General features: G+C 36.9%; 1 protein-coding gene across 4 annotated transcripts in view; it reads right to left on the reverse strand.

Annotated features, from left to right (window-relative positions):
• LOC131077029 (uncharacterized) overlaps nt 1–12,268 on the reverse strand; it is a 116,790-nt gene that overhangs the window by 36,091 nt on the left and 68,431 nt on the right. For all 4 annotated transcript variants that reach the window (XR_009113517.2, XM_058014388.2, XM_058014385.2 and 1 more), the window contains exons 4-12: nt 5,865–5,962; nt 5,682–5,765; nt 5,186–5,319; nt 4,890–4,962; nt 4,741–4,786; nt 4,496–4,605; nt 4,294–4,401; nt 4,114–4,173; nt 52–113 (exon numbers count right to left, since the gene is read on the reverse strand). Coding sequence is in view for 3 of the 4 variants with exons in the window: in XM_058014388.2 (XP_057870371.2) it covers nt 52–113; nt 4,114–4,173; nt 4,294–4,401; nt 4,496–4,605; nt 4,741–4,786; nt 4,890–4,962; nt 5,186–5,319; nt 5,682–5,765; nt 5,865–5,962 (775 nt within the window). In the remaining variant the exon portion in view is untranslated. The remainder of the gene's footprint in view (nt 1–51; nt 114–4,113; nt 4,174–4,293; nt 4,402–4,495; nt 4,606–4,740; nt 4,787–4,889; nt 4,963–5,185; nt 5,320–5,681; nt 5,766–5,864; nt 5,963–12,268) is intronic.

A 12,268-nucleotide genomic window follows, 5' to 3' on the forward strand; every position in this document is an offset into this window, starting at 1 on the left:
TTATGACAAATTTACTTCCATATATAAGAACCAATATTATCATCTACTCACCATAAGCTACAGTGGCATGGCCGATCAGGAGCAAGTAATTCATCCAATTTTGTGAACAAAACCTGTAAGTCATAATTGAAACTTATTAAAAAGGAAATAATTTACCTAAAGGTTGCGGCATCAATTTAATTTTTATGAGACAAAGGATAGTAATTTCTAAAGAATCGCAATAACAATAAGAATTCAATCCAGTTCATGAACAATAATGCATACTCATAACCATTCGAGAGTATTTCAAAAAGTTTGCAAAAATAGCCTATGATTCTAATGAATATTGATAAATTCATCTAAATAAGATCATGCATCAAAGCTAGAGCCCTTTCAAATTTATAGAAATGCAAAATAAACTAGGATAATTTTCATCAATTAATTTTATGTTGACTAGTTCAAGGATAAATCAGGCAGCTTCATATGATACCAACTACATCTGCTACAAGTTGATAAGAAAAGAAGGAAAGAATACATAAACAAACCCTATTCAATAATTAGCAAACCATTACATTTGATATGTAGAACAATCCTAGTTATAGGATAAGAAAAATTGATAAATCTATCAATAATCTCCACCAGTCAGTGGTAAGTATCTATCCAAATATTATGTTTGTAATGGTGAAATTTGCATACCCATGCCAATTCCCATTTGAATTTTGAGCACATTTTTTAGAAAACGTTTGAATATGACCATATGGCAACATCCGGCACACTCTTTGTGATAGGTTTGGCTCCATCCCCAATTCCTATTCACCATCACTTACTGCTCACACACATTGCACACATTTGACCATAAACCTACCCTATCTGCACATATTCCCATACATTCACCTTATCAACTGTAGGCAATTTGGAATTGATTACGTGTTGCATTGATGTTTTGTCATTGATGGCAACACCGGTTGTTTTGGTTGTTTACTGGTTTCCGATTGGTTCCGATAGAGTGGTTGATTATAATATTGATCCGGTAGGATCCGGTATGCTTTGATTTGTGGAATTGGTTTGGATCTGTCATTCATGCTATTCAAATGTGTATCACGATCAGTTGGTTCGAGATTTGATGACTCAGGAGCTATCATTTGTTCTAGTAAGCCTTTTGGTCACTGGTAAGGGTTTTACCGACAGAGCTTTGTTCAAGATCTTTTGATGCACGTGATAAGTGGTGTTGGTGCGGCTTCTAGATGGCTTTCAGAATGTTGTTGGTTATCTTGTTCGTGTTCCAGTTCATCAGTGGTGTTGGATTTGGTTTATGGCGACCTATTTTGGGTTCGTTGTTATCTAGGTTATGGACCGGTTTCTGAACGTGTTGGAGGATGTTCTTGATGCGTTACCGGCGGGATTTAATGATTGGTTTACATTGTTTTCAGCCTAAGCCGACTTAGTTGATCATTGGATTATGGGTTTTTGTTATGAATTAATTGTATTATCTTTTAGGTGGTCGTCCCAATTGTTTAGGTCCCCAGTTGGTATAAATATGATGTAAGATCTCTTTGTAGATCATGGGTTGATAGGTCAAGGTTATGGGATGATCTGCGTGCGAATAATCTTGTAATCATATGCAGAAGGTTTGGTCGATCATAGGTGATCGAATTGGGTTTGTAAGAGAGGTTTAAGGCCTCCGATATTGAGCTTAACCGGAACTCTACTCAGGCATAGGAGATGTTATACTTGCATTTCACTCTTCTTTCCGGATTGTAGTCCGATGTTTATGTAGTCAGTGAGGCTCCTTTTTGTGATGAGCAGTGTGCTCTAGGCTGATGGCCTTCCTGCATGTGCAAGCCCCTCATATTGTAATCACATACTACAGAAGTATTATCTGACTATGTGTAGGCTTCCCAACATGGTTTTTCCCTTTACCGGGTTTTCCACGTACAAATCTTGGTGTCATGTGTTATGGATGGATGGTAATTGTTCTGTGATTTATGTTTATGTTTAAATGCTTTATTAGTCATTCCGGTATTTGGTTTATGCATTCCGGTATTAAGTTTATGTGTTCTGGTAATAAGGATTTAAATCCTTAAAGTTCTTTAATCCGATGATAACTGATTCACCCCCCACCCCCCCCACCCCCACTCTCAGTTATCCTCTGGTTATCTAAGCTGTCTAACAATCAACAACCTAGATTTCCTTCTTTTAATTCCCTTACAGAGCGTCTTCATATCATGCCAGTTGGATCATATTACCAAATCTCCCTCTCCATTTGTGGAAAGACTCTTGTTAGGAAGCCATTGACAATTCTATTTGGCAATTTTTGAAAGTTGATTTAGTTACTTCAAACATTGGTCATACTACCTAAGCCCGTTTTCTAGTGGATATGGAAATCTCCAAGATTATTCCTAAAGAGGTTGTTTTGATGGTGGAGGATAAGCCATGGACTCAAGTTATTGACTACGAAGGTTTTCCCTTCCGTTGTGGTCATTCCTTCACTTCTGGACAACTTGCTTTTTATGGCCCCCACTCATATTGTAAGAATGTGGGTTCTGCAACATGGTGGCAAGACTCCCTCTTCGAGCACTTGTTGAATTTTGTCCTACTCCTGACCGCAATTTTCTACAAAGCTGCCCATTGGGTTTTTTTGTGTGAAGTTACCTTCAAATGCTTTGAAGGAAAAAAGGATATCTCTGATGAATACTAAGACGGGGGGTGAATTAGTATACCCAAAAACTTTACCAAACACTTAAGCAATTTTACTACAGAACGGTATAGCCCTTTAAACTGGAAACCGGTTAAAACACAAACAAACCAAATAGCAAATAAAGCATTCACCCACAATAACACAATCACCACAAGATATTTTGACGTGGAAACCCAAATGGGAAAAACCACGGTGAGTAAAACTCACAAGTCTACTATCTGCAGAATAGCAACCAAACCGGTTAAGGTCTGACCGGTTAAGGCCTTACAATGTTCTTCACCAGAACAGATCCTGTTAGGAATCCAGATCTCTGTTAGGAGATAAGTCCTGTTAAAGACCACCCTGTTAAAGGATTTCAAAGCCACAACTGTGAACCACCTTGTTAGAGGATTTTTAAACAGGCTTAACTGAGCCTACCCAGTTAAGGGTTTCTGACTTGTCGAAGAGATTAGTAATCAACAAGTAAGTGATATACAAAGTAGCACAAAATGCTTAGTTAGATCCTTGATTGCTCTCTGTTAATGCATTGCAGCTTTACTTCAGTCTTCTGTCCTTCGCACGTTCAATCTTTGTCGCAAGATACCTTCTTGCAAAGACCTAATCTTCTTACGCAACCCTTCACACACACATAAAACCCTAGACATGATGTCCTCATATAGGAATCTGATTTCATGTCGGTCCAATGAGATTAAGCTACAATTTCCTAGGTACAGTGCATCTAGACACAATTTGTAACACGGCATAGAATCACCGCATCAGTGTCGGTGGATGATAACTCATCACACTTTACAAGTTTGTCGGTTAACAAAACACAGTATACCGATTACCGGTTTACAAACAAAGACTGGTAAACTGGAACATAGTGTTTCGATCTTAAAAAGATTGGCTGCCGCTTGGGGTCCTCGTACCGCTTGAAGTCCTCGTAATGCTTGAGGTCCTCAGTCATGCTTTGACCGGTAAGCTCCTCCTGCAAACACCGATAGTCTTTTACAAACAAAGACTATGAATACAATAGCATATAATACCGGTTTGAACAATACATCACATAGTACCGGTTGAGAATAACTCATTTAACAAATAAGTGTGTCCATCAATGACAATCACAACTAAGCACAACACATTATCAAAATGCCAACAATCTCAACGAGAAGACATATACCCAGTCACATCGCACCCAACAGATTTATAAAAAAAAATTATAGTTTTCAACTACATTTATTAAATACTAATAAACAACATACTTCTGCTAGATCTCAAGTTTTTAATACATTAACCTAGATATAGAGCAGTAAGTAAATAATGAAATTACATAACATCTACAAATTCAAAAAGTATATCAATGGGACTCAAAAAAACAGTTGGTTACATCAGAAATCTACTAAGGAGCCCCCAAGTTATGAAAAGTAACTAAACACTATCACTGAAAGAAGCCATACCAAAAGCATATTTGAACGTTTGTCACGCCTTCGGAAACCTTGAGAAACAAGATATGCTGCCTGCACAGAGAGGTCAAATCCCCTACAACAGTGAGCAACAAGAATACTGGGAAAGCAAAATTACATAGCCACTCAGGCTGTCCAAAGTTCAAATACATTATGCCACCAAATAAAGCCTACTTGCATAGGTAGAAGAATTTCAAGAAGTCCAAATCTCCAGAGCAAACGAAGAGAAGCTTCTCCAGTGCCAAATGCCAGCATATAGTTCATTTCCATCATTATCCGTCCCTAGAATTATCACAAAAATGTGAACACATAGAATGAAGAATAAAATCATTCTAGAAAAAATATAAGAAGACAAGTCATAGAACTCAACAAGCACCTTATCAAGCCGCAGGATATAATGTGAATGGTCTTTTATGGCACAGGCTGTATCTCTACTAAACTTGAAGTTAAGACGAGCTGCAATTCTGATTCCACGCAATATGCGTGCTGCATAAGGCAACAAACTTAAGTTAGCTCTGCATGCAACAATTTCATCGGTAAACTAGTCATTTGCAACCAATCACATGTTTCAGTCTTCATGTTTATTGCACTAACACCTGTCCCATGGAACAGACTACTTACCACAGTCCTCTGCAAATGAGGAGTGTGCAGGAATTACTGTCCGCACCTATGGAAATGTGAACAATTAAATAAGCTGGCTTATTATAAGAAAAAAGGATGAATCATTCCAAACAGTTTCAAAGAGTAGAACAAGCAATTTGCCAGCTTACCTTACCAGCTTTCAAATCTTCTAACCCACCAATATAATCATAAACCACATTTTCATATGGGTCATACATCAACCTGTACACAAAATTCAATTAACATTTTTATGTGGGCCATGGGTCATAATTGCCAAGATACAAAACTTTAAGCAAGCCCTCAAGTAGGAAGAGCTACCAAATGCATCTATCTTAATAAATTCTGAGCACTGAAACTGGTGCTATATGTAATCATAAAAGCACAGCTTCAATCATGGCATGTATAGATACAGCCTGCAAGAGATATGTAAGTCAGATTCAGCTACCCATTTATAGTGAAGTCACGCCTCATACAATTCCTCCAACGAGCATAGTCACGATCATTACAACTTGTAGGTTTCTGTTTTTTTTCCACAAAATCATTTTTCCCCTTTCTTTCAGATGTTTTAAAGCTTGAAACCTGTGATTGAAAAGAGATTCCTTCCCAGTTAAGATAGGCCCCCACAAACTAAAAGCTCTTTTTTGCAAGTAGAATTTAATAACTTATTTATAAATTGTTGCCAGAGAGTTTTATATGCTAACATGGATTTGTCACTTTTCTCTAGAAATGGATCCAAAACAAAACTAATTTGAGAAAATTTAAATTAGAATCTACTTTTAGTTTGAACTTTGAAGCCCTCAAGATCCAAAGATTCTTTACTATATAACTTAGATTAGAATTCACTTTTACTTCAAGGCTCCTCAACCTCCATTGGTTCTTTACTTACTATATACTTTTGAACATAATTAAATAAACTCGTTTTTTCTTGCAAAGAAATTTACCTCAACAATAGTCTCCCTAACATGAACATGGCAAATTGGAAATCGTCTTCCAATAATGTTGCATCTTGAGAAATTTCTCCTAATCTGCAATCAACAATCAGACATAAAGATTCTATGTTTCATACACCACGAACCAAACCAAGAACCATTGAACTAAAATTGTTACTCTCAAGCTGCACGCACCTCTTGGAGATCAGCAGTAGTTAATACATCAAAGTCTTTTGGTGTCCTTTTTAAAACAAGATCCCTTACGCAGCCACCCACAAGATAAGCTTCATATCCTACATTATTAATTTTATGATAAAATAAATCTCAATATTCTAAACATATTCTCAAAATATTTGCTTCATGATAATGCCTCACCATTCTTAGCATGTCCATTACTTCGACAATTCTACAAATCCTCACAAACTAAGAATCTATACATAACTGGCAACTGCATAGCAAAAACTTCATAGTTGACTAGATAGATATTTATCTTCAAAGAATAACATCTAATCTCAAAGTCTTGGCCTCCAAAGAACAAGTGGTGTAGCATCAGCAGATTAACTGTAGTTAAACAAGATAGATAATATCACATACATTGAAAAAGGGTAATGCACACTTTTTGCATATGCCTAGTAAAGGGGTTGGGCCTTGTGGAAAACTCATACTTGAGGAGAGGGTTGAGATGATCAGATTTTTTTCAAGGAGATGTCACTACACCATTGATTTCTTATACGCCACACAATTGAGGTAGATCACTTCCATTTTTGACATTTGAGGTGAGTGTTGTGGAATCAAAGAGAAAACAAAAAGCCACAAGTTCATCATCACCAAAACTAATCATAAATATGTTTAATGTGCAAGCAAGGGAGGTTGTAAATGAGTTTTCTGCCAACTTCTATTTTGCTAATGACTTTCCTTTCCATGTTGCTTAATCTCCTTTTTACAAGGAGCTTATTGACAAACTAGGTAAAGCTGGTCCAAGTAATGTGCATCCTAGTGACACTAGATTGAGAACCACTCTCTCAGAAAAATGTTATCCCCAAGATTAACTTCTTGATGGAGAGAACTGTTGGCAACGACAATGAAGGAAAACTGAGAGCGGCGCTGGGCGAGGCGGGGCAGGGCGGGGCGTGGTGAATCAGTTTTCACCGGATCTACAAACTTAACCACAAAAACAGATCTGATAAACTGCAGCAACAACAAAGATAAGCAGATAAACAGCACAACACACAACACCAAGATTTTGACGTGGAAAACCCGGTTAAGGGAAAAACCACGGTGGGAACCTACCCACAATAAGATGATACTCTACAGTAGTATGTGAAAATATTACAATGGGGAATGCACATGCATTCAGGCACACTGCCTAGAGCTCACTGCTCAAAAGATAATAACTCGGAAGGCTACAACCCTCAGGGACTCTCACTGACTTACAACAAGATTCGAACTACAATCTGGAAGGAATGAACTAAAAGAATAGCATCTCCAAATGCCTGATCACAGTTCCGATTAAGCACATTTGTATGCTCTACAACACCAATCTCTGCTCAATCACAATGTCGAAGGATGAATCACTTGTTCGCACATACACCACTCTCTGATAATGCAGACACCACCACGATGCATAAGATGTATGACAAATCACCTATTTATACAATTCATCAACCTTGACAACAAGGTCAGCTAAACCCTCAACTCACAATTACAAAATTACATTACATGATACAAAGATCGACCACCAAACCAATATAATGATATACATGACATAACATGGACCTAATTCAAATATCCAAATGCTCAACACCACCGAAAATCACGGCAAGATCAACCACAACACACTACACCACCAAGAAAACCGCATAACACGAAGAACATCACTGGTTCAGCAAAATCACCAAGAACATGCACAACGATCAATGCGGATCGTCAAAACAAATAGGACATACTTAGGAAACACCGGCAAACACGTTAGAATCATCAGTAAGAACTGCACCAACACCACTTATCAAATCTTCATCAATCAACATCCGAACCTCAAGATTACACAAACAGCAGTAACTGTCACGAAGAAAAAATAACTTGCGGAGCACCAAATCACGAACCATCTGAAATGAAGGTACACAAGATCATCCCAAACAAGCTCCCAAAATCTCAGCTCAAGATTAGATCACACCGGAATATACCGGAGGATATACTGAACTCTGCAAAGCACTGATCAAATAAACAAACTACAAAACATGATCATCTGATATGATCAATTAAGTTTTCTAGATCACCAAAGCCAATACAGAAGAATATAATGATACTAAAAATACTCCACACACCAAACCATGATCCCAATAAACCAATCTGCAATCACCGGAGCAGGAATATGTTGACATCAATGACAACAACATATCCTAGCAGCAGCAATGTTCAACAAGAACAAGGTCAAATGGATAACACATTGTTGCAGCATTATCATAGATGGGTGGATGGATATTAGACACTGCCCACCCATCAACATTCTAGTTTCATGCATTGAAAGATCTTACTTCTTGAGGGCAACTGAATTCTCAAAAAAACACAAAGATGTTTTGTTTTAGTTTCAAATCTCGAGAGGAGCCATTAAGAGGTCACTCCTCAAAATGTTGTGCAGGTGGTTATTGCAAGACATGTTTTTAGGGCAATAGGTAGATTGACTCAATCTACATATAAGCACATCTATTGGACCCCTTATGTGCATGCTACAAACAATGTACTTAGAGACGATGGAAAGAAGTGGGTGAGACAAGTGATAGTGGATGCAAGGGAGGTACATATGTTTGTTTGCAAGCACCACACTTCATTTGCATTGTTTTCGCCCTTTGTGAGAAAAGAATTCCTCAAACTAGTTGACGTTTGATTTGCTTCTTATTTCATAATATTAGAGAGGATGCTTGAGTTGTAAGAGCCATTGCAACTTGAGATTATAACAGAAGAGTGGAACAAGTGAAAGGGATCAAAGAAAGAGCAGGAAGAGGGTGAAGGAAGTTGTGGTTAGTGTTACTTCAAATAGTTCTAATCTTGATAGCATGCTTGGCCAAATGAAGGCTTCCATTTATGAGAGAGACCCCTCCCTACAATTATGCATTGAGCACATTCACCCCATCATCCAAAAAAGGTGGGAGAAGTAGAACAACCCTCTACACATTGTTGCATATGCTTTGAATCCAAGATGGTATGTGGAAAGTCTTGATGGGCTTATTCCCATTGATGACCACAAGAAGAGGAATGGCCTCACAAAGGCCTCCAAAAAATTGTATACTCCAAAAAAAGCTTCACTGATTAGAGTGAAGTGGATTTAGTTTACAAAACTAGATGGGCTTATTCCCATTGATGACCCATGGGAGAAGTAGAACAACCCTCTACACATTGTTGCATATGCTTTGAATCCAAGATGGTATGTGGAAAGTCTTGATGGGATTATTCCCATTGATGACCACAAGAAGAGGAATGGCCTCACAAAGGCCTCCAAAAAATTGTATACTCCAAACAAAGCTTCACTGATTAGAGTGAAGTGGATTTAGTTTAAAAAACTAGATGGCTTCAAGACTTCAGCAAGGATTGACAAGCACACTTCAGCACAAATCAACCCAATTAGTCGGTGGCAAATTTATGGACCTCAAAGATCATTGTGCATACTTGCCATTCGTCTTCTCTCACGGGTTTCTATTTCCTCTGCTACTAAGAGGAACTAAATTATCAAATCTTTAAAGACACTTACCTCTACAAGAGCAGAAAAGCTTGTTGCAATGCATGATGCCTAAGTAAAGCCCAAAAACATAATGTAATGTAGAGCCTGAGGATCCATGACAAGTTGATGAGGAGCAAGATGTGTAAATGGGATTGGATGGCACTGGAAGAACATTACAAGATGAAGATATACTTCCTTTTAACAGTTCAAGTGATGAGGAGGAGTTTCCTAGATGTCCAACTGATGATGTTGACTGATCTTTTACCTTGTTGCTCAAACAAAAACGGCTATGGATATCTTTTTGGCAAATCTGATTGTCATTTGCTGCTTGTAAACTCTAGTTGGTAGTTTTAACCTTTAACTCATTATGATTCCAATTTTCAGCTACCATGATCATTGATATTCAAATCATTACATTTTGATGTATCATTTGACAATTGGCATTGCTTAGTTGTTATACCTTATAGTTATCATAAACGAATTGGTGTATTAATTTCTCAATTCTATATTAATTCATTAATTTTGTAAATTTTGTGTAAACTATGGTGTGTGCGTGTGTGTAATATCCCCACTTTGAAATAGAATTTAATAATAAATGATAATAATAAAATTAAAATATAAAATGATATAATTAAATATGATTAATTAAAAATTAATTAAGTTAATGAAAAGTCAAAAGACATGAAAGGAAAAGTTGTGACTCCCTCAACAATGATATATAAAAGGTAGAAGAAAACGTCATTTGAGAGGTGGGATAATTTGGAAATGAGAAGTGCAGATCTGATTTAAATAATAAGTGCAGATCTGATTATGAAAGGTTGTGTCCCTTTCAAATGGTAGAAATAATGAAGAGTTGCACTCTTTCAAAGGGTGCTAATGGTGAAAGGGTATGTCTCTTGCCAAAGGGCATACATGATGAAGAGGTGTGACCTCTCCCTCAAATTGAGAGATATAAAGGGAAGGAATCAAAAGCATCTAGTGACATCACCATTGATAAGATCAGATCAGAATTGTTATCAAGTTACAAGAAGTAACATTTGTGTTCTTTGTGGTATGCCTCCCAGTCTGCAGGTGACATCTACAGTGCGAACTCCAACCGCAAGCTACAATCTGCGTACAGGTAAGACGGGTTAAGAAGTCTTAAGGTATATATGTGTGTGGACGTGTGTGCCACACACACACATATATATTAATGCGTTTTTATGAATACATATATCTCTAATGATTACTTATATGAATGTAGCAATAAAGATAGGTATCTATGTAGAATATGTATGTATATTTAGGATCATTAGAAAGATTAAAGAATATGTAAATGAAGACGTAAATTATGGAATGGAAAATAGTAATGAATTATAAAATGTAATATTAATGTGATTATATGATGGAGGCTATAGGGAAGAAATTCCCTTAGCCTAATGGAGGGCTTATGATAATCCCTGGTAGGCAGTATATACTGAATATCTATATGCATATATATAGCTTGGTTGACTAAGTTCATCCAAGAAGAGACAGATCTGGCCGGTCCCCTCTGATGGACTTGGATGATGAGATGCATCATCCAAGGCAAGGAATTGACATATGGTCTTCCTTGGATGGCTTGGGTGTAAGAATCACACCCAAGACAGGAATCGAATTAACCTTCGATTTCCTGGATGGCTTGGGTGTAAAAAGTTACATCCAAGACAGGAATCAAATTAACCTTCGATTTCCTGGATGGCTTGGGTGTAAGAAGTTACATCCAAGACAAAAATCGAATTAACCTTTGATTTCCTGGATGGCTTGGGTGTAAGAAATTACATCCAAGACAGGAATCGAATTCACCTTCGATTTCCTGGATGGCTTGGAACCAAGATGGGTTCCAAGAAGGTGAGCTTCACAGCTGCCTAAGGACATATCTCCGTATGGCATTCGTATCCTTTTTATTTTTAAGAATTGAAATTAGTGTTAATTAAGTAATTGAACTTTAATTGCAAATTAAATTAGTTATGTATATATTTTTGTTGTGTTCTGACAATCTGTTTTGCAGGACAATGATCTCTAACTAGTAGGGACATTACAGTGTGTGTGTCTATCTGTGTGTATTTATGTTATCAATTCTGTATTTATTTATTAATTTTGTACATTTTGTGTAAAATATGGCGTGTGTGTGTGTGTCTATCTCATCCCCCCACTATCAGTTCATTGTAATGGATTCAGAATTTCAGCCACCATGATCATTGATATTCAAATTATTACAGTTTGATGTATCATTTGAGCTTATTGATAATTTCAACTCTCAGCTCATTGTAATGGATTCCAATTTTCAGCTACCATGATCATTGACATTCAAAATTATTATTGATGTATCATTTGATAATTGGCATTGCTTAATTGTTATAACTTAAAGTCATCATTGACAAATTGGTGCATTGTCTTCTCAACTCTGTATTTATTTATTAATTTTGTACATTTTGTGTAAACTATGATGTGTGTGTGGATGTGTGTGTGTGTGTGTATAGTTTTAACTTTCAGCTCATTGTAATGGATACTGATTTTCAGCTAGCATGATACAATGATCATTGACTATCATATGAATAATTGGTATTTTCCTCTCACACTAGATTGAGGAACCGGATTAGGAAATTGTAAAGATCAAAAAGGGCAGACCAATATATTGATGTCATTAATGTTATCAAAGAATTCAATAAGTAAATGTGTTTTCCTATCTTCACTGGGGATGGCCAAAGACAACAAACAAACAACACAGTTTCAGAAATGTATGAAGAAGAATTGACACAATCCATATAACTCGATAAAATGGAATTGGTCAAATTATTGATATTGTACCTTCTGAGGTCATGGCGGATACCAGAAATAAAATGTAACTCTCTTTCAAATTGGT

Source organism: Cryptomeria japonica, chromosome 9 (assembly GCF_030272615.1).
Source record: "Cryptomeria japonica chromosome 9, Sugi_1.0, whole genome shotgun sequence".
NCBI classification, from domain to species: domain Eukaryota; kingdom Viridiplantae; phylum Streptophyta; class Pinopsida; order Cupressales; family Cupressaceae; genus Cryptomeria; species Cryptomeria japonica.